The sequence below is a fragment of the Phoenix dactylifera genome, chromosome 12, assembly GCF_009389715.1.
Source record: "Phoenix dactylifera cultivar Barhee BC4 chromosome 12, palm_55x_up_171113_PBpolish2nd_filt_p, whole genome shotgun sequence".
Lineage (NCBI taxonomy): Eukaryota > Viridiplantae > Streptophyta > Magnoliopsida > Arecales > Arecaceae > Phoenix > Phoenix dactylifera.
Window position 1 is genome coordinate 6429784 of NC_052403.1, and position 22310 is coordinate 6452093.

A 22310-nucleotide genomic window follows, 5' to 3' on the forward strand; every position below is an offset into this window, starting at 1 on the left:
CCTCCAATACTGCTCTAAGCTCGGCGCAAGCAACAGACGTATCGAAGATCCGCCTCTCCCTGTCACTACCAACCTGGCGTCATGGTCTCTAATCACGAATCCCACACCTCCGCAACTCCCTCCCTCGCTGACGCTGTCATCGAAGTTTACCTTGAAAAAACCAAGGGGTGGGGGCACCGAGGAAACAAAAATAGTCCTGATCGCTGCAAGAGTAGAATGAGTGCCTTAGATTTTTCCAACTAACCCAATAGGTGAACCTTCAAAAATGCTAAGAAACACCATTGCATGCTGTAGAGCTCCATCTGCCACCTCCCTCGGATGAGAGTTGTCGTCCTTAAAGACCTGGGCATTTCTGTCCAACAGTGGTAGGTCAGGTACGCAACCCGTGTCCCCCTCTCCTCAAGTGTGGGCCCTCGTACCAAGCCCTCCAGGTAGCATAAGAAAGTCCTCGATCGACGTCCACCCCTGCTGCGGGTCAGGGTGGGGCAAGGCACACCACCAGATCTGGCTTGCCAGTGGACACTAGATGATAGCATGGTAGATAGACTCCACCTCTGGGCAGACCATACAAATTGAAAAGATCCTCACTCCTCTCCTCACAAGCACACCTCTAGTAGGCAGACACCCCCAAGCCACCTTCCAGAAGAACAAGACAATTCGAGGATGCCAGATCCATCCTACATCCATCTGCCGAAACGACGCTCTCCCGACCATCCCAGCTACATCCCGAGCTCGTACCCTAGACCTCTCGGTCAAGCTCCATATTTTTCTGTCCACCACCCCTCCAATCGAGATTGGCAACGCCAACACTCGCTCGGCGAGCTACTCTCCAAATGTCTGCCTGACGAGAGCTTTGTCCCACCTCCGCTCCCCCTAAATGAACAACTCACACACTTGGTGCCCCTCCAACCATTCATGGTCAATCAAGGTGGGCCAACTCTGCAAAGGCACCTCTGATAGCCACCTGTCCTCTAGGATACTAATAGCCTGACTATTCCCGATCTCCTATCTGATCGCTGGTATCACCACTGGGACGTGGGCGCAGATCTCTCTTCAGATGAAGAAGCAACCTCAGCCAGTTCGGAAGACAGGCGGGCCGGCTGGATCTCCATACTTTGCCCTCAAAAGGGAACCCCAAAGGTTCTCTGGCTTTAACGGAAACCTAGCTGCCAGTTTGGTCACAAGGATCTCCTGACAGTCGATCAACGAGTGGATTCCTAGCCCTCCTCTGGACGTCGGCCGGCATATAGTGTCCCAGGCCTCTAGGTAAACTCCACATCGGTCCCCATGCCGCTCCCAGATGAAGCTCTTGAAGAGCCTCTCCATACACCATATCGCTGCAAGGGGCACCCTAGTATTGGATAACAGGTAAACGAAGATAGAGCTCAAAATTGACCATACCAGCGTGACTCTACCCATCATAGATAGAGCGTTTGTCTGCCATCCCTTGAATCTGCGCCTGATGCCCAGCTCCCTAGACGTGCACTCCGCCCTGCGTAGACGCCTATTGATAATCGGGATCCCAAGATATCTTAGGGTCCCCTCCTACTCCCCAATCTCCATGATGCTCATGACAGAAGCCTTCACCCCTAGGTTGACCTTCGGGCTGAAGTAGATGGCTGACTTTGTCAGGTTCACCTGCTGACCTGACACCGAGCAAAACACCTCCAGGATCCTATGAATATTTAGGGCTAATCGTCTCGTCGCACGGCCAGTAGCAGACAATCATCAGCAAACAGTATGTGTGATATTTGGGCTAAGCCTACCGCCAGGTTGTAAGCCTCTACCTCCTGCATCACCGAGGCCTGCCGAAGCGCTCTAGATAAGGAGTTTGCGCAGATGATGAACAGAAGTGGGGACAAAGGACATCCCTGCCTTAACCCCACCGATGACTCAAAGTACTGCAAGAGAGAGTCATTTAATAGTAAAGCAAAGGACGAGGTTAGAATACATCCCTAAATCTATCTGATCCACTCTAGGTGAAAGCCAAATCCCTCCAAGCAGTGAGCCACGAAGTCCCACCACACCCTATTATATGCTCTCTTCATGTCGAGCTTGACACCCATCAAACTCCTGCATCTCGGTGCCCTCTGAACTTCGACATGAACTCCAACAAGCATAGAAAAATGGGGGATCCCCCTACAAGAAACCCCAACCCCCAACCCAATATTTTTCATGCTACTTCGTGAGCGGCCATAAATGTAACAAGAGCACAACTTCAATGAAGTCTCGAAAATGGACAAAAAATATGGTAAAAAACACTTGAATAGTAAAGGTGAAGAACTGATTGGGTTTTAATTGATTAATCTTTATTGTTTGCATTTACTGGTGAGTTAATTTCATTTTACTTGCTAGTATATTCAAATTAGTGAGAACTGAGTGAACTGATTTCTGATATCTGAATGTCATATTTCCTGCGAGCGAGAGAGGGAGAGGGTGAGATCGAGATTCAAGAATGTGATGGGTGCAAGTCTTTTAAAAATAAATTTGAATATATTATTTTTTTTTAATAGGCTAGACGAATCACATAAATTTTATATGAATATATCTAATCAAGTCAAAAAACAAAATATCTTGAAAGAAAGAAGGCACAATCGCATTGTTAGTCCACAACACACCGCTGGAATACTCCGCCACAAAGAATGCAATTCAATCCGCAACTTTTTTTTCTTTTCCTGCAATGAATAATTCATACAATTTTAGTATGGATACATCCAAAAAAATCAAAAAACAATAAGTTTCGAAGTGCTCTAGGCACCTTCCTCTCCTCTAGAGTAGTTAGCTACATATAAGACGACTCAATCCACGGCTCCATTAGCCTCTCTATAACCATGCTTGGCCTGAAAGACAACGTCACCACTTACCATGTCCCGAATGTTCTGAAGTAAGGGTGGCACCCACCCACGCCACCGGTGCCTCCTAGATCTAGCCAATCACCGTGGCCGAAGACTACTCTAGCTTGCGGTACTTGCCGGGACCCAGACCAGCCCACGCCGTCCACAACTCTACCCCCGATATAGAGGGTAGCTATATTAGTCTTATGGTAGATATAACTAGTCCAAAAGAAGGTACATCAACTCCCACACCACCAAATGTTTCGAAGCAAGGGAGGTTTGTCTGCAACCTTAGTCTACCTCTAGATCCATTCAATCACAGTAGATGAAATCTATGCGCAAAACATAGCCTCGCATATGTGACAGCAGTTTGGTATACTGAATTTAACAGCACATTTTACATCAAAGAGAAATGCTATGAAGTTAGTACAATCCACATTTTTTAGGGTGGGAACTTGAACTAATAATCAAACCAGGCAAAATGGAGGTATTCAGTAAACAAAAAGTTTCAGATTATTTGAATGGGCAACTCCGCCTCAACGGGTTGAAACGTTAAAGAACAATTCTCCCAGCCTACTACCTTGGCAAATACTACATGGTTGATTGGCGATGGACGAAGCATTGATGTGGTGGGGAATCCGTGGGTGGATGTGCTCCCCTTACGACTCTGGCCGACTACGATCAACGTTGAGGCAGCAGACGGACTCAGGGTGTGCGACCTCCTTAGGCCCAAGGAGGTGGAGTGGGACGATGATAGGCTTGGCCAGTTGTTTGGTGAGCACTTAGCAAAGCGGGTTCGATCGCTTCCGGTCTCGAGATTTGCGGGCTCGGATGTCAGGGTTTGGAGCACTTCATGCAGAGCTAGCATCTAGGTTGGGCATGTTCTTCAGGCTCTCCCCCAGGAGTACGAGCACGAGCCAAAGACCGGTTTGTGGTTGGATTTGGAGATTTGAACTCCACTTGAGGGTGGCCTTATTCCTCTAAAAGGTGGCCTGAGAGCGCTTGCCAACGAGATCGATGCTGAGCAGACAAGGATTGCACATTTTCCCCCAGTGTGCAGGGTGTCGTGTGGACGAGATGGTGGACCACGTGCTGTTCCAATGTGCGTGGGTGATGGAGGTCTGGAGACCGGCGGCGACCCCGCAGGAGGTTTGGAGTCGGAGGGACTCTTTCCTACAGGTGATCTCCCGGTGGTCCATTATCCCTCAGATGCATCGAATGGCCATTGGAGCATCCTGTACAGCTTACCAGATATGGCTAGCAAGGAACGCTCGAATGTTTGGTGAGACCAATCCATCCTCGAGGTTCATAGTGGAGCGTGCTCGGGCACAGACGACAGAGATTACTCATGCAGGTTTATGTCGGGTGTCTTTTGCAACTCGGGACACCTAAGACCCCCATTCTGCTTAGGCGGCACCCTTTACAGTATTTTTTACATGGGAGCCCCCACTTCCGAGTTTCTTCAAGATCAATTTTGACAGTTTTATCTTGGACATAGGCAGGTGAGGAGGTGTCAGATTTGTCATCAAGGGCTCAAACTCTCGGGTGGTGGCTGTCAGATCTTCGACACCTCGGTTTCTGAAGCAGAGTTACGAGCGGCATAGGTAGGCATGTGCCATGCGCGGCATGTGCTTCAGTCTAGCTTGATCATACTGGAGGACAACTCGATTACCGTAATCAAATGGGTCAAAAGGGGCTCGTGCAGTGGCGGAGGGGGTCACCCCCTGCTCCGAGACATATGGGTGATGGTTGGAGATGGAGTGGCCTTTCAAGCGTAGCATATATACTGAGAGGCTAATGGAGCGGCGAACTGGGTGGTTGCCTATATAGCAAGCCACTCAGGAGGCACCTTGTGGGCTAGGAAGAGGGAATTGCCCAAGGCACTTCGAGACCTATTGTTTACTAATTCCATTGGATGTATCCGTACTCGTAATGTTTGAAATACCCATTTTAGCAAAATAATAATAATAATAATAAAAGAACAATTCTCCCTTCCATCCATCAATTTTTTCAGCTTTAAACCATGCACCAACAAAACATCTAAGTCAACAGATTAAACATAGCCAGACATGCAAGAAAACACAAGAAATTTCACGGAAAACCAGAATTGCACGCATATCCACTAATAAAATAGAAACTGCTTCTGATTAAATGTTCTGCAATACATCTTAGCTTTCTTTATATCCATCAAATAGAAATCATAAATGAATTCCCAAAGCCCCCCAACTACAATGTTTTTTTTCTTCTTTAGAACAAAAAGGTGAAAAGGAAATCTTGACCTACGAGCTAGTGAACTTGGTGACGACCTTGGTGCCCTCGAAGATGACATTCTTGGCAAGCTCACCGGGGAGGACAAGGCGGATGGAGGTCTGGATCTCCCAGGAGGTGATGGTCGGCTTCTTGTTGTAGCGGGCGAGCCTTAAAGCCTCTTGGGCAAGCTTCTCGAAGATGTCGTTGATGAAGGAGTTCACGATGCTCATGGCCTTTGTCGAGATCCCGATATCTAGGTGGAACTGCTTCAACACCTTAAATATGTAGATCTTGTAGGTCTCGTTCCCTTTCGTCACCTTCTTCTTCTTCTTCTTGTCCGCCTTCTTTGCTCAGGAGACACTTCTCCGCCTTGGGCTTCTTCTCGGTCGAGGCCTTCTCTGCCACCGCCTTCTTCTCCTCCTCCATTGGCTTATCAGAGACCGGCTTCGTCTCCACCTTCAATGGCATCGAAAATCGAAATGGAGAGGGAAACACAAAGGGAATGACAAATTCGGAAGCCTTGGGGAGGTTTGGGGGGGAGAGGGAGAAGACGGGAGGTTTCGCAAGGGGAGAGAGGGATTACATTGGAGGAATACATATATAAATATGAGAAAGTAGTGGATGGTGATTGGCTCATGGGTTGTGGCGCGGATTGATAAGCTGGTAGCCTCTATATCCGTCAATTTTCGGCGAAAGATGGTGAGCGGTATTAGACGACTGAGATGCAACAATACCGCTTCAATGTGCAGGTTCGATGTCGCTCGTGCTCCGATACCTGGAGCACGCCGAGTGAAAACCCGGACTAGAAGTTTGACCGACTATCGGTCTAGTTTCGGTTCACGCTTCACCATCTCATTAGTATTGGTTCAAACATCACAAATACATGAATTGTACATCCAAACCAAATTAAATTTGACATTCTTCTTTAAGAATTTATTCTGAAGACTGTACAAAGCTGGAATAGGGATCTTATTCTACACTAATGCTGCCAAACTTATTTTTCGAGGAAGGGAATAAAGATACTCTATGGAGATGTTTAGGGTTTTATAACATAAGCCACATGTAGCGCACGTTATATATGCATTCCAATCCACCTGTTTGGATACCTACAATTCAAATTGTATAAAAGCTACCTTACGGTAGGTCGACTTCTTAAAATAGTCTCAAAAATGAGTTACAGCCACTTAAATAGACATCTTAAGTAAAAAAAAAAAAGTTTCGTGTCCTCTTCCTCCTTCCCTTCCTCTCATCTCCCCTCAAACCTCCGGAAGGCCCATGGCCATGTCTTCCGCCTTAAACCTAACTGTAGAGGGCCTCTCCTCCTACCTTCCTTCCTCTCTCCTCCCCCATTTGCCTCAAGTCTTTCATTACCACCCCCTCGATGTCATTGTGAGTCCCTATCACCTGCGAGAGGCCGGCCCTCCTTCTTGGATTTTATGATGCTTCCCTCCTCTATCCTGCCACCACCCACCCCTTCTGCTCCTTCTCTTTCATCTTATCTCCCTTTCTTAAGACTTGCACCACTGGTCCACTGCCCACTCCCTCCCTATGGGCACCTAGGTCCACACCCAAACCCTCTCCACTAAGAGCTTCGATATCAATCTCCTTGTTCAAAATGCCTTTTCTCTATATATGTTGAGTGCTCCAACCTAGCATTCACATGTAAAAAGTTCAATAGAATACCGGTCAAAAATGCCTCCTTTTTTTTTTCTCAAATTTTCTTCCAAATATAAGAAATAAACTTTCTTGTAAGATAACTACTTCAACTCAAGTTGCAACTCAACTTGAGTGGCAGTGCTAACTTCAACTACATAGCTCCAAACAGTCTTTAATCTAGGATAAACCGGTATTAGATGGTATAACTCTATTATATGGCTCTGTCTAAATTTCTATACTGCATAATGGGGTGAGATTTTTATATCCTACCTTGTTACTTCTTTGCCCCTCATCTCATCAAAGCCGTGCCTCTCCCCACTTTCCCAATCCTACCCGTAAAAAACTTGGAAGCGGTTGGAAGGAAACGCATCTCTGGTGCAAGATAGAGACCAGGATCGGCGATAGTAGTTTTTTATTCATTCGATGGACGCAAAATCGAATTCGAATTCGAATTCGATTTGTCTTATAAAAGCATGGATTTGATCCGAGTTTAACCCGCTTACATCCCCGGGCTCTTCCCATGAAGCCCACCAAAAGTCAGGTTTGCGCTTGCCGACATTAGGTCGGATACCTTCTGCGGCACCGTCAGGCAACGAGTGACGAGTCCCTCCTACCCCTTTGTATGCGAACCTTTCCACACTCGAGAGGGAGGCGGCTCGGAGACCGAAGACCATGGTCGCCGCCCCTGTCTCCCTCGCTTTCTCCCACTCCTCTCTTCGCTCTCTCGCCTCGATCTCTCCACTCCGCCTCCCTCCATCGATTCCATCTTACAAACCCGTCCTCGTTCTCCGAACCCCTAGTTCTCGATCGCCGGCGGCTTCCATGAGCGTCGAGGCCCCCAAGAAGTCCCCCGATGCCTTTTTATTGGATCGGAAGGAGTCCGGCCTACTTCATTTCGTCAAATACCAGGGCCTAGGCAACGATTTCATCATGGTTCGTGATGCGATCTCCCTTCTCTCCCTCTGGTTCTTGATTTCTTGGGCGTGGACTTCTTCTTGATCCGGTTCTTGTGGACTTTATCTTATTCATATAGGTCGATAATAGGGATTCCTTGGAGCCCAGTGTTACGCCCGAGCAGGCCGTGAAGCTCTGCGATCGAAATTTTGGCATCGGTGCCGATGGTGTAATCTTTGCAATGCCGGGGATCAATGGCACCGATTACTCCATGAGGATCTTTAACTCGGATGGCAGCGAGCCTGAGGTAATCTGTTTTCTTGGAGAATATTTATATGTTTAAAAGTCGATCGATTTGTTTTTATGGCTGTGGATAGGAGTCTTAATCAGCTCGAACATTTGTTTGTGTTTATACAATAGAAGGACACAATTCTTATAAGCAGAGTCGATGATTCCATTTCCCATCTTTCTTTCTTTCTTGCTTGCTTTTTTCTTTTCCTTTTAATCTGTCCATAGTGTTTATTCACTGGTTCTTCTGTTTTACTTACGAGATAAATCAACATTTAAACATTGTTTTGTTATTTGATTTTTATTTAGAGAAAATGCTTGAGAACACCTGCCATATCACAATATAGTTCACCGGTCCTATATTGAACTCGGCCAAAGGGTACTGCCGGACACCATCTATCCCCGGTGTACCACACCAATCCCTGCTGACTTGTGAACCGAGTGGCGAATGGAGTGGTTATCGATAGTTGTACTCTTTTATCGACTAAGAAGTTTGGATTCTTGTTATATATTTAAGGAACATCAGATCTCTTTAATCTGATTAAGCATGCAACTCCATGTAGGCAAAAGCTAAAGTGTATTTTTTTAAACATCATATGGAAGCTGGATTGTGAACACTTATTTGTTTTCTAAAAACTATAGAGTTTCAATTTTCATGTCTTTCTGTACCAAAAATGGAAAAATGATTGAACTTGTTGAAATACATTCTCCATTTATGCCTGAATATATTTGTACATGCCGCCATTTAGATTTAACATTTTCATTCTACAAATAAAAATAGCTAGACTGTCGAGAAACATAAATTGTGGTTTATTTTTACCTTTTATAAATAAAAATACCTTTAAAAATATCATTTAACTTTACAAATAAAAATACATTTTCGTTTTTTAAATTAAATTCTTCCACTATTTGTTTTTACCTTTTACCTCTAGTGCTTCTTGGAACATGCTTCTTTCAGTGATCTCAACGAGCATATATTTGATCTATTAAATGAAAGATTTCATTTTCACGGAGAGATAGATGGTGCTTATTAAAAAGTTGTGTGGAAGAAAATGCATTTCAATCAAAATTAATCTGTCTCTTCAATTGAAAATTGATTTTTTTCATAGTGATGATTCAAACTATCAAATAAAAAGTTTGGAATGTTTATACAGAGATGGCTAGTGCTTCTTGAGAAGTTATCTAGGAGACTTAACATGCATTATAACTGAGATTACTCTGTTTGTTCAATCCGAGCATCTATACATTCAAATTAATTGAAAAATTGTTAAATATATGTCCAGTCATGCACTGTCCACTTCGAGCATGTATATTAATTAATATGTGTCCAGTACTATTTGTATGTGTTAAATGCATGCATACTAGTTTTTAGAAGTTGTTCTTGAGTTGGCACTATATCATAAGGTGGAAACTATGATCTCGAGAAGGCTTATAACAGTAGTAGCAGTGTTGGTTGTTGATATGTATAGTTTTTCAGTTATCAAAAGTGGAGATTTGGATCGACTCTTGAAAAGAAACATTTAGCTGAAATTAGACTTGAGATCGTAACGAGTTTTCACAATCTGGAAAGGTTATTTGCAACGGGAAAGTTATATCAATGTTTATGCTGGGTATGAGATTTTTATCCTAAAAGAGTTCTCTATTATATGGAAGGAAAGGAAAAAAGTGAAGTCAAAATGGCATGCAATTCCCTAGATCTGTGGCTGATACTTATGCTTTGAACTGAAAAGGAACCCTTTTTTATCAATATTAAACAAGAGAAATAAAAAAAAAGAGAAGTTGAGGCATTCAAGTGGCTGGCATTCACTGGATGTGCAGTAATTAATGTTAATGAAGCTATCTTTCTTTCATCTGCATTTTCAATCCATATCTGGTCAAAATCAGACCGTGAACTGCAATTAGTAAAACAACATAAACTGCTACTCTTTTGATCACCTATCGTTTAAGCCTTTCTTCTTGTAATCTTTTACTTTATCATTTTTCTCTCCTACCACTTCTGCTATTCGAGTTGGGCTTTTATCAATCTAGTTGCTCTGCCCTTTCTATATCAATCTAGAAGCCGTCTTTAAGATCATAATCCTATTATGTAAGTGATGCGGAGCAGGCATTTATGTTCGTTGTTTGAACTATTTTCATCCTGTTTTTTTTGCCTTAAACCTTATATATTTATATATCTCAATAGCTATGCAGCTTTAACTTCACAAGAAGCAAGACTCTTTGCGGGCATGTAGGTTAAAGTGCTAATGTATTTTCATGTACTAAATTTTTATGATATAGATGTGCGGTAATGGAGTGCGCTGCTTTGCTCGATTTGTTGCGGAGCTTGAAAACCTTCATGGGATGAAAAGGTGTTGTCACTTATGCTGGTCTAGTTTGTACTTCTCTCGAATTATCTAGATTAAAACTATGGTTGGAACTAGTCCTTGGATAATTTCTATATAGATAATCCATCCCCCCTCCATATGCTGTTGTCATGTTCTTGTCATTTGTTGCTCCAATTTTGCTACTACGTGGCTCAAATGGCGAAAGTACAAGTACAAGGACTAAGGGAAAAATTAAGTGTAGAGAATGTTGCTGCAAAGTGATGTAAATTTCTAATGAAAGGATATAGAATTGGTCAACATGAACAAACGATAGTAACATGTATCGAGAATAGGATTCATAAATGTTTTGTTTTGGTTTGGAGTGTCGGTAAACTATTGGAGGGTGTAAAACTTTGGTTCTTTGCCTTTGATGAATAAAATTTAGTACTTGACTTGAGGCAGGAGGTGGTTGTTCCATGCAACTCAGCGGATGATCTTTGACCTGTGGATTTCCTCCTCTTCTCCTGTCCAAGAATTTCAATGGTGCAGGGGAGAGGAGACCCTGCCAAGATATGATGGTCCACAGAGTATTTGAGAGGATATAATCAGTTCCTTATCGTGATGTTGCATGAATTGGAAGTATCCAGTGATGGTGCATCAATTGTCATGAGATATGCTGGAGCTTTAAGACATGTCCTAACAATCAAAAGATTTGCTTCTTGATTTTTTGAGTCCATTTGATCGGATATGAGCTCAGTGAAGAAATACTTCATGGTAACCAAACTGGTGCTGACCAGGGGAATCTTTTTGTCTCTTTGTAATAATAGAGGTCTTTGAAATATTTAGTATTCTATTTAGGGTGGATGCAACATATATACATACATACACACATACCTGTATGCATTCATGGATACATGCATATATATACACACATGTATGTATGTATGCATATGTATGTTTGTATGTGCATATGTATATATAGATATGTGTATATATATATGTGTGTGCGTGTGTGTGTGTTTACACATATGAATGTATGTATGTATGTAACCATAAATTTAACTAATCATAATTTTTTTTTTCTTGAAAATAATCTATAAAATAAAACCGGCATTATTGTTATGCATGCCTTGTGTTTTCGTTGGCATGTTAACTTGTTGTTGCTGTTTGACAATAACAAATTTAGGTAGGCCGTGCAATTGTTTAATGGTCTAGAAACAAAAAATTGGCCAACTTGTTGAAGGTTGATGTGCTGTTTTTCTAGATATACTTGGATGATTGTTAAATTTGTTGTTTATTAAAATATTTCTTGTTCATATATGTTTAATTGCTCTTATTATATGTTGAGGTTTACATGTTTTGTGTATCTTGCAGTTTTACGATTCACACTGGGGCTGGTTTAATTGTTCCAGAAATCCAAAATGATGGAAAGGTATGTTCAATAATGTATTTCATAATTTCTATTTGATATTTAATTTCCCAATTAAACATATTGATGGGTTTATACATGGAGGAACATTTTTTTTTACCTAATTGCATTAGATTAAACTATGTAACCAATAAGTGAAAAGCAAATCAGAATCACCATTGAACCGTTGCTTATAAAATTTCTTTTTTAAAACCTAAAAGTGCATATTGTTCCTGTTTTCTTCGTAATCAAAAGCTATGAATGTCTCTGAAAGTCAATATTCTTAAGAGCACTCCTCTAAAACTTAGTATTCCTTTCTACTGTTCTTGCTTTGTTAAATAATATGCAAACAGTTGCCTGCATGTAGTAATGTGTTGGAACGCATAAATGTACTTGATAGACTCACATATCACCAGATTGCATTAAGACTTTGAAAAAATTCTTGCATTATGTTAATAGTTTAGTATGTTGCCATATTCTGTATTGACCCTACTATCTAAGAATGGTCTGGCAGTATATATTGCAACTACCTGGACAGGTTGTGAGGTTATCCCTTGTAGCCCTCCTTAAGCTTACACTTTTCTTGAGTTCTTGAAAGATTTTCTTGCTTTTAACCCCTTACATAATTTTTATACGTAATTCCATTATAATTATAATCCAGTTCACAGGTCAGCATTTTTTTTCCTTTATCAATATGATTTACTATTTGTAAGAACAACACTAACTTAAATTTCAAGAATATATGTAACTTTAGTATTTTGTGGAATTTTTTATGGAACATAATGACTAAACAGTATTATGTTGTTCTTGTATTTTTCTCATCTATGGGTCGTTGTATTTGCATTTTCTGGGCATGACTCTTGGGTCTCTTTGCTTGGTGTCATTTGATGCCTCAGGACTTTCCTCTTTCCTTTTTGTTATACTTTTGGATGTTTAAATTTTTTACTATAGGAAGTTGACATCATATGTCTTGATTTTAAATTTTAAAATGGGTTTTGTCTATTTTCAACATTACATGTTCTATATATGACTAGATATAGGTCAGCCTGTTTTTGTAACACCATTTATAATCGTTTTCTTTACAGGTAAAAGTGGATATGGGTCAGCCTATTCTTACAGCACGAGATATTCCTACTAAGCTTCCAGGAAACATGAATGGAGCTGTCATCCAAGCTGAATTGGTAGTTGATGGCATACCATGGAATGTGACCTGTGTTAGTATGGGAAATCCTCATTGCATCACTTTTGGCATGAAAGCATATAAGGTAATCGGTAATCCTATTCAAACACATGACTATTGTCAATTTACAGAAGTTTCTTCAGCTTGTGTTGGGTTTGATTGTGTGCCTGCTCTAGTTATTGCTTGTTTACATCATGCTTCTTCTGTTCCTTTAGTATATGGCAACTATTTTAGTTTAAATAGATTCATTTGATAATTAAATTCGTGATATTGAACTAATGAACTGTCAATTGGCTGTTTTTTTTTTAAGCCTTCAACAGTTCCACCATTGCAGATTAAACAAACTGCAATTCTAAGTTTAGATGTGGAAGTGGCCTTCCATTCCTCTATGTTGTTATGTGTTCATTAGTGGATACTCTAAGTTTTATCTGGGAGCTTTTGCACCTTTATATTGTTAGTGGCTCCAACGGGAACAAATTCACTTAAGCAAGTGCTAAGGGGAAAGAATAATGGGTTCAGTATGTTTCTTTTTGGTTTATTTAATGATTTTGGTTAACATTTGTAAAATCTAAAATGCTGATGCATGGTTATTAACTCGGATCTATTTGCTCAGTAGTCTTATTTTTGTCTTTCATTAATTGTAAAGGATGTTACTGGTAACTTTTTCTTTATCTTTTCTTGAATTTTAATTGGGAACAGCATGAACTGAGCTGCTCTTTGGTCGATCATTCATGCCTCAGAGATGATTAGAGTTCCCTATATCAAATCATGCTGCCTTCCCTCTTCATTGTCTGGACTATTTCAAAGTCTGAGGTCAATCAAATGTGGCCTACAGGGTATAGAGAAAACATGAACCAATCTTTTTAGTTTTTTAGAATTTTGAAGTGCAGAAGTATTAGGGGAAACAGAAATTCCATCCTCGCACTTGTAAGACAAAATACCAGGCTACAACAGATGAGATCTGGTTAATTCATGCTACCGTCTGTTGTAACTTTTTCTTTATTTCTTTTTTGAATTTTAAATGGGATCAGCATAAACTGTGCTGCTTCAAGGGTCGATCATTTGTGCCTCAGAGATGATTGCAGTTCCCTATATTAAACCTTGCTGTCTTCCCCCTTCATCTTGACTATTTCGAAGTCTAAGGTGAATCAAAGGTGGCCCTACAGGGTAAAGAGAAAACATGAAGTGATCTTTTTAGTTTTTTAGAATTTTGAAGTGCAGGAGGTATTAGGGGAAATAGCACTTCAGGGGATTATGCTTAAACTTGGAGTTGTTAATTTTTTTAAGTACAATCTTTGACTATTGCCAACCTTAATAGCTGGGAGAAGGGTTGATGGGTGCTTATGGTTATGGTCTTTGACTTTTCTTAGTTACAAATATTCATGCATATTAAGCTCTAGTGTTCCATTATATCTACCTGGAGTCCTTTATTTCTTTGTGAGATTCTCAAAAATTATTCAATGTGCTGAACAATCAATTTGTCAGTCTTATCTTTCCATAGCTGGACACATCCTCACTAAAGAAAAGCTGAAACAAGTCGTAATCCCTACTATGCATTATGAATGTGCAATGTAAAAGATTTAGAATCAATCTCTATGTGTGTCCAACATAAGTTCTTGAACTATTAATTCTTGAGTAAGCCTTTTGAATTATTAGTATACAATGTCTCATTCTAGCTGTTTACAGGCAATGGAGGTGGATGACTTGAAGCTCGAAGATATTGGTCCAAAATTCGAGCACCATGAAATGTTCCCCTCTCGAATTAATACAGGTTATTTAAATATTTTCTTGAATATACACATCCTTTTTCTATATTGCTTGTTACTATGACCACTGCAGTCCTGTAAATTAGTTTTGGATGCATTCTCACTGTGAAATCATTAACTATTTGTTTTGCTACCTGGAGTGGTTCATCTTGTATGCTTTTTCTTGCACATGGTTCTACAGTGAAATCAGAAAAGTTAAGAAGGCTGAGTTGGTGGATTCTAGTCACTTGGCAATTTTTAGAATGGTTTGTTTGTTGGCCACCATTTTGGTTTGTTGGCACATGGTCTTCAGGGCTAAAATGCCTTTTGGTTTTCTAAAAAAAGGGTGGTCCAGTGCACGGGGCTCCCATTATTGTAGGGTCTGGTGAGGGTCAAGTGTCTGGCCTTAACATCATGTGTGAGAGAGGTTGTTTCCGTATTTCGAACCTGACTTATAGATCACAATGGAGCAACCTTATCATTGTGCCTAGGCTCACCTCTGCATTTTTTTGGTTTCCTAGGAAGGTTTATGTTTCATATTGCTGGTACCCTACAGTTAATGTGGTATTTTTTGGTTCTTCCTTTCTATATTTTAAGGCACATAGATGTGTCTTTATATGTTCTATGTTCAAGAGGAAAGATATTATGCTCCTTTTTACCTTGTTATCTACCTTTAGTTTATTATAATAAAATAAAATTATAGGTGATGTGATCCCATCATTTCTCTGAAAAAGGGGGGAGGGGGGAGATCAATTTTACATAAGCATATATGCGCTTGATTTGAGTATGGTGACATGAGGACAATATCAGGTGTTTCATGAGTTCATATTGGATGCATTTATGTTCTTATTACATAAGACCACCCATAAGTCTCTCGTGATCCCAAAATGCATGGTCATGGGGTTCCATTTAGATTAATTGTGATCCATATGTTACTATCTTCATGTGCAAGGGCTCCATCCATCTTCACTATTATATCCTAAATACATCTGAATAATTATCATAGAACATGCACTTCATCCTACTTCAGAGTCAAACACATGCAGGTTAAAATTTCAAGTACTATTTTCATCCTACAACATGTGATATGCCCTGCATCCTTGTCTCACCCAATGTGCACTTCATGGTTTTAGACTATGGTGTTAGATAATTTGGATCACTGTTCATTTCACATCAATATGATTTTGGGTCAGACAATAGGCAAGGATGACCAGAATGTGCCTCTTGCAATCCTGAAATGCTGCAAGATATGGTTCATTATTTTTATTTTGTTCCCTTCAAAGTTCATCTTAAGAATAGCAAAGGGATAGGCCTCTTTTGGTTCAGTTGTGCTCTGCTGCATTTTTTGTGGTCTTAGCTACCATTGTAATATGTGACCTCTGAAATTGCAATTTAGTTTTTATTCCATTTAATGCTTCAATTATTTTCTGCTTTTGCATATGCTTTATTTTCTAGCACCGAAGCTCTTTATGTGAGTAATGTTAATTGATCACTGTAAGTGGGCATGCTGTAGTTCTCCATCACATGCTCTAGTGCTTCCCTATCTGCATCCAATTGGGCTTGCTTCCACCAAGCTTGGTATTTTAGTTCATGTTTTGTCAACTATAAGTTATTTGCTATTTTGTTAACCCGTAAAATCTTTGGTGGTGCTGTCCACCTTTGCTCACACTAAAGAGCACAGAGAATCCCTTTTTTGGTGGCTGATTGAATTCTTTGGTCATCATTTTCTTGCAGAATTTGTGCAAGTCTTCTCTCGTTCACACCTGAAAATGCGTGTATGGGAGCGTGGTGCAGGTATATCTGAGAGCTATTGCTTACTATGTGTGCACATGTGTTTATCTGTGTGAAGGAGTGAGAGAGAAGGCTGGTGGGTGGCCTGGGAGGCGGGTGGCGGTGGTGGTGGTTTGGATCTACTTTCTCAAGAGCAGAAATTTTCTAAAGCTTCTTTCATCTTCTCAGTGATGTTATGCAGCATAGAATCCCCCCTCCCCTCTTGGGCACTATATAGTAGAAAAAATGTCATCCTAACGTGGTTGTATACCATATTCTTTTGTATGAGTCAGTTATGGAGTTGTTTACAGATCATGCTTAGTGTCCTGTGTCCTGATTGTGGTCACAGATACTCATGGAGTCTCCATTTTGTTATCATGTGATTGTTTTATGAGCAATTGGATTGCTCAATTCTTTTTGAATTGCAGGAGCAACTCTAGCCTGTGGGACTGGAGCTTGTGCAGTCGTTGTTGCAGCAGTTCTAGAGGGCCGCACTGAAAGGGTATGTTTGGTATTACCATGTGATTTTAAAGTTGTGTCCATTTTATCTTCTTCTCTATGCTTCTCCCATCCTCATCATTAATTCTATACTTTTGGCCAATGTTCTTTTGAACCAGATATGCATTGTTGATTTGCCTGGTGGGCCACTGGAGATTGAGTGGAGGGAGGAAGACAATCATGTTTACATGACAGGCCCTGCAGAGGTAGTGTTTTATGGATCTGTCCCCCTTTAGCTCAGCATTTAGATTAGTTTCTAAGACCTTTGCTCCAAGAGGACATGATAAATGAGTCCAATTGAAAGATGTTCTGGAGTATTATTTGCAACATGTATATTAATGTCTGTAAACTGTCAGAAATTTTGTTACTTGTAGTTTACATGATGACATGTCACTCGCAAATTGTAGCTACAGTCAGTTTGCTATATTAAGGCTCGTAACTACTTGCAGACGAAGTTGCTGCCTGACAGCTTTGTGCAGTTCTTCTTATGCAGTGTTCAGGGTTTGTGATGGTGCATAGACCAAAACTGTTGTTTATAAGCACAAGTTAGATAATATTTCATGATGCATCTCCACATTTCGTGAGGTTTTCCGCTTTTTTCAGCTATATGACCTGTGCTTAGAATTCTTTCCCTACCAACTGTATTGTTTCTATATTTAGAACTCTTTCCTAACATGAACATTTAGAATCCTTTTTGACTGTGAACTCTTTAAACTCACCAATGTGTATGCACTGCCCGCTATATTCTACTGTTCATTTTTATAGACCACGTGCATTGCACGTGCCACACTCTAGTTCTGATTAAGATTTAAAGAATTACCTGCTCAAATCTAGACCCTGAGCTCATCATATTGTATCATAGCACCTGATTCTAATGGGCCACTCAGATATGTTCTTGACGCGCTGTATTCTTCTTGTTGGCAGACACATTTGTTGTCAAATTGTGGTTATCAGAACAACAACCTTCTCTCCCTTTCTAGTGTAAATTATTGTCCTCCGGATTTTGTTGCACTATGTAATTGCCCAGTTCATTGTTAGAATGCCATTGTCTCGAGCACTCTGTTCTATCTCTTATTGTCCTCCACTTTGTAGGCCCCGATCTGTTTTTGAAAGAGCTGAACCTTGTGAGGGTTGGAGGACGGTCTCCTTTTTCAAGGAACGCAAATTGAATATATACCAGGACCCCAACGTTCACTTCTTACCTGTTAAAACATTTATTAGTATCATATGCAGGCTAATGATAGGAGGACTTCAAGAATCAGCAAGAGCTTCCAAGGATTTTGGTCAGTATGTTTCTTACATTTGTTAGGATAATAGAATATTTGTTGGAAAGATAGGTTTAGCAGGTTGTTTAGCAAGAGTCTGCTGTCATAAGATCTGGATGAAGAAGCTGAGTTGGACATGAACTATAGTTATTGACCAGTTGTTTGACGTGGGGATACAACTAGGAAATCTGAATTTGGTCAATGTCAGGCTTAGCTAGCATGTCATTCAGTGGGGTTGAGTAAATTCTTGATTGTAACTTCGGGGCTGTTGTTAAATGAACAGTGCATCTGATGAACTTGAATTTTGCTGCTTAATGGTTGGTGAAGAAAGAAAATATAAATTATTCAATAAGTTAGAGACTATAAGTAATGTGCTTGGACATTAGGTTTCTCCTTTATTTATTTGCTCACTATGTAGTGAAATGCCTAACTGTTGGAATACTTTAAAGAACCAAATCCTACGTGGCTATTAGATGGAGAGATGCATTGGGAGATGTTAGGCTTTTAAAATGCTTAAATTAGATATGAGCAACTTTACAAATGAGAAGCTGTGCACAGGCAAAATGGTAATTCATGGTTTTGTTCATGATGTATGTGATTTGAAGATTTCCATTAGTTTGATTTTTTTGATTAAGAGCTGAATTACTATTTTGCATTAAGATGGATTAAATCAATGATAAATGGAAGATGTAGAGAGTTCCTCCAATGGAGGTTGTGGATCCTACACAAATCTTCTGTTTAGGCATTATAAGAATATGAATATGAAGATGTTAACACCATGTCCAAACCGATAATGTGATTCATCAAAAGAGGTGAATAGATAGATCGATGGTGCAGACTGATACATTACTTGGACTCATCTCATTGTCATTTATCTAATTCAAGTGTAAAAACAAAACTCCTGGTGCTTTCGAACGAATAAAATTTTCATTGTTTTGCTTACTTATATAAGTTGTCGTTAATAGTTATTATTAACCCCTCATGACTAAGGTCATAATTTTTAATTATAGTCTTAGGAGTGATTATGCATTTAGGCGTCACAATGCACACTGCATTATAATTGTTCATACTTGATCTTTTAGATAAATTATCACGGAAGAACCAACTGAAATCTACTTTCTCAAGAGTTGTATGAAATATCTTAGCGAAGTCAAAGATGGAAAGTAGCCATGGTTATTTTGGAAAATACGTTTGCTTTACACATTGTGCCAGTGTATACGCTATTCTCCAGTCTAGACCGGCTCATTCTTTTCTGTAGGGTGCATGTAAAATATTTTATCTGCTTTGCTGACTCGTGGTGCTAGAAAGTTGTTCGACAACTTGTTTATCCTTGTGGCCACCATCAACCGTGATTATCAAATTGCAGGTAGCCTTAATTATTATTTCGATGATGTTGTATTAGGCTCTTGTCGTGTTTGTTCCAGCTCTCTTTGGTATGTTTCTTTCCCCTTGACCGCCTAAAAGCCATCGCCTTTTATTCAATAAGAATAAAGAGTCACTCTAAGATAATATATTGGTTGATGGGATACGAGTAGCTGAGCACTAACAATTTTTTAATTAGGAGATAAGAAGGGTAATCAGGCGCGAGATCACTCCCAGCAAAGTAGGGCTCCAAAAACGCCTTTAGAGCAGAGCACTTATCGTCCACCTTTTAACCGCCCTATCGGCCACTAAGACTTGCATGACCTGCAACTAGTTTTGCTAAACTAATCTCCTAATCCATTCCTTCTCTCTATTAAGGCCGGCCATATTTCCTTCCATTAGAAAAGTTGAAGAAAAATGAGGTCATCCACTCACTGCGCTGACCCTTCCATCTCCTCCCCATTCCCAGTGCTGAGTGATTTGGAGAAAAATAAAATGGCGCGAGCCGAGGGCCCATGCATGCACGTGTCCAAAATTTAGAGAAGAGTTTCTAATCATTCTTTGCAACTATGGAGAACCTTGTCTCATCTCTACAGCGCCCATTTTTGAGGCCGTCCTATTTTAAACCAGTGCGGCTATTTTTATGATAACAATCCCTCGGCCTCGGCCAGATCTTTCAAATCACTTATGAAATTTTTTAGTTTATTAAATAGTTTAACAGATCTACTTACATACCACTATCTCTTATAAGAGCTTTTTATTGCTTTTTAGTTTTTTTTCTTGCAAATTCTTTATAAATAGTTTATGTAAACTCTCAAGCCGAGTGACTTTGCTTCCGTCTTTGTAAAAGAAAAAAAATCCCTCAACCACGGATTGGTTAACTAGACAAAGATTGTTTCTATAAACAAGCCGCAAGCAAGCAAGGATTTCACTATACTTTGTAGAAGGATGATAGAACTATGTACTTTTGATGCATTGATTTTTTTTCCCTGATAATATGGATGGTATCGTACCATTCTGGTATGAGACCAACTAACAAAATCAGAAAAGAAAAGAGAGCAAAGGAGGAGGGGCATCGGGGGAGAGGAGAAGACTCCAGACTATCCCACAATAGACTACTGGAATGCTGAGCAACGAAGGATACCACCGAATCGGCCGCCCTGTTCGCCTCCCAAAACAGATGTGCGACCCGAGCGTCCAGACAACCCCGCAATAGGCCACGGATATCGTATAATAAGGAATGTTCATCGCCAGCCATGGCGTGACCCTGGATCCACCGGATGACAGTCGTAGAATCTCCTTCAAACTAAATTCGATCGACCCCAAGGACTAGACGAGCATAGAAAATACCCTTACAGACTGCTCACATCTCTTCCAAAATACTGTCATCGAAGTTCACCTTGAGATAGCTCGAGGATGGGGGCTCCTAGGCGATAAGTATCGCCCGAGGTGCTATCAGAGTTGAATAGGAGCCGTAGATATCCCTCGCAGTCCCGGCACCATCAACAGACTCTGCATGGTCATACTCTGCTGCATGGATGAGCACCTTGTCCACTACACACCTCGGCCTCTACCATCTGTCCTCAAAAACTCTGACGTTCCTGCTTAACCAGGTATGCTAGGCAATATAGGCACATCTAACACTACTAGTCGAGCTGGCAGATTGCTTCACGGATTCCTTCAAGTAATCAAGGAAAGTCGTGACCGGGGAATGAGAATGCAGGAAACTGTAGGCAACCCCTGCTAGTTGCCACACTAGAACAACCCTTGGGCATCCGAAGAGAACGTGCTCCACTGATTCCTCGACTTTTGGACATCCATCACAATAAGTGGGGAGACTCATCCCCCTTCTACAAAGCACCTTCCTAGTCGGCAGCCTGCCGCATACCACCTTTCAAAGGAACAAAACAACCCGAGGGTAAATTCAGAGCTTCTACAACCAGCTTCCATTAGTCGATCGTGGCGCTGTGACTCCATACAACACCCCAAGACCGTTGCCCCTCACCTTGGATCGGCAGGTTGAGCCCCATATGCTTATGTTCGGTCTACCAAACCTTAAAATCGGCATAGCAAGGATTCTCTCTGCCAGATGTCCCCCAAAGAGTTTTTGAACTGTAGCTTTGTCCCAACTCCTCTCACTCGGTCTCAAGAGGTCACACACCTTGAGACCCAAGCTGTCCGAGCTGATCATAGTGGGCCAAAGACACGGAGACAGGTTCGCAATCCAGGGTCGGCACCAGCAGCGAGTGATTGCAGTCGTCGTCTCGGTGGCCGATCAGACCATAAAGGTAATAAAAAGCATGGATATTCTCATAAACAAAACTCTTCCAAAAGACCATCTCGCGCCCTCAAATTAGGATTCCAGGTTTGAGCGGATTGAGGGCATTGATTTCGATCTTCACCCGAGCATAGCCGGGCCTCAGGTGTTGCTCAATGAACCCATCTAGAACAAGGAGCCGACCGGCCGCTGCCACAATCTCCTTAATCGAGTCCTTCCAAATATTCCAATGGGAGAGTAGGGAGACGGACCCAAACCGCTGCCTTCCTAACTTTGTCCACGCCGGGTCTGAAATCTGGCCTCCACGGCTACATCGCTAAGAGCTGGCCGGCCACAACCCACGGCCCACCGGACAAAGGTGAGTTTCGGTCATCTTCACACCGGAAACGGAACACATGGTGGACCTCCACCATCGGATAGGCCTCCACGTCATACTCCAACTTCCCTCGAGTTTTGAAATCGCGGGCAACCCACTCAATGGGAGCCATCCTCCGAAGGCTTCGAGCTACGATCACGGTCGTCTCCCACGCCTGCCTCGTTGTCTCGACCCTCTTCGCCGGCAGCTCCACAACGTCCGCA

General features: G+C 41.3%; 1 protein-coding gene and 1 pseudogene across 1 annotated transcript; one reads left to right on the top strand and one right to left on the bottom strand.

Moving 5' to 3' along the window:
• Positions 1-4959: 4959 nt before the first annotated feature.
• On the bottom strand, positions 4960-5616 carry LOC103696491 (annotated as a pseudogene).
• A 1658-nt stretch (positions 5617-7274) lies between these two features.
• On the top strand, positions 7275-17325 carry LOC103696499 (diaminopimelate epimerase, chloroplastic). The gene is made up of 9 exons (XM_008778161.4): positions 7275-7673; positions 7774-7941; positions 10200-10270; positions 11600-11657; positions 12719-12898; positions 14500-14584; positions 16293-16352; positions 16757-16830; positions 16946-17325. The coding sequence occupies exons 1-9, from the start codon at positions 7413-7415 to the stop codon at positions 17060-17062; spliced, it is 1074 nt and encodes a 357-aa protein (XP_008776383.2). The 5' UTR covers positions 7275-7412; the 3' UTR covers positions 17063-17325.
• Positions 17326-22310: the final 4985 nt, after the last annotated feature.

What these genes read in the sequence shown, in the direction of transcription:
- LOC103696499 (XM_008778161.4), top strand. Translation starts at nt 7,413, where the DNA reads ATGGTCGCCGCCCCTGTCTCCCTCGCTTTCTCCCACTCCTCTCTTCGC. An exon ending in CGGATGGCAGCGAGCCTGAG is followed by an intron (nt 7,942 to 10,199) that starts GTAATCTGTTTT and finishes TTTATGATATAG; the next exon opens with ATGTGCGGTAATGGAGTGCG. An exon ending in AACCTTCATGGGATGAAAAG is followed by an intron (nt 10,271 to 11,599) that starts GTGTTGTCACTT and finishes TGTATCTTGCAG; the next exon opens with TTTTACGATTCACACTGGGG.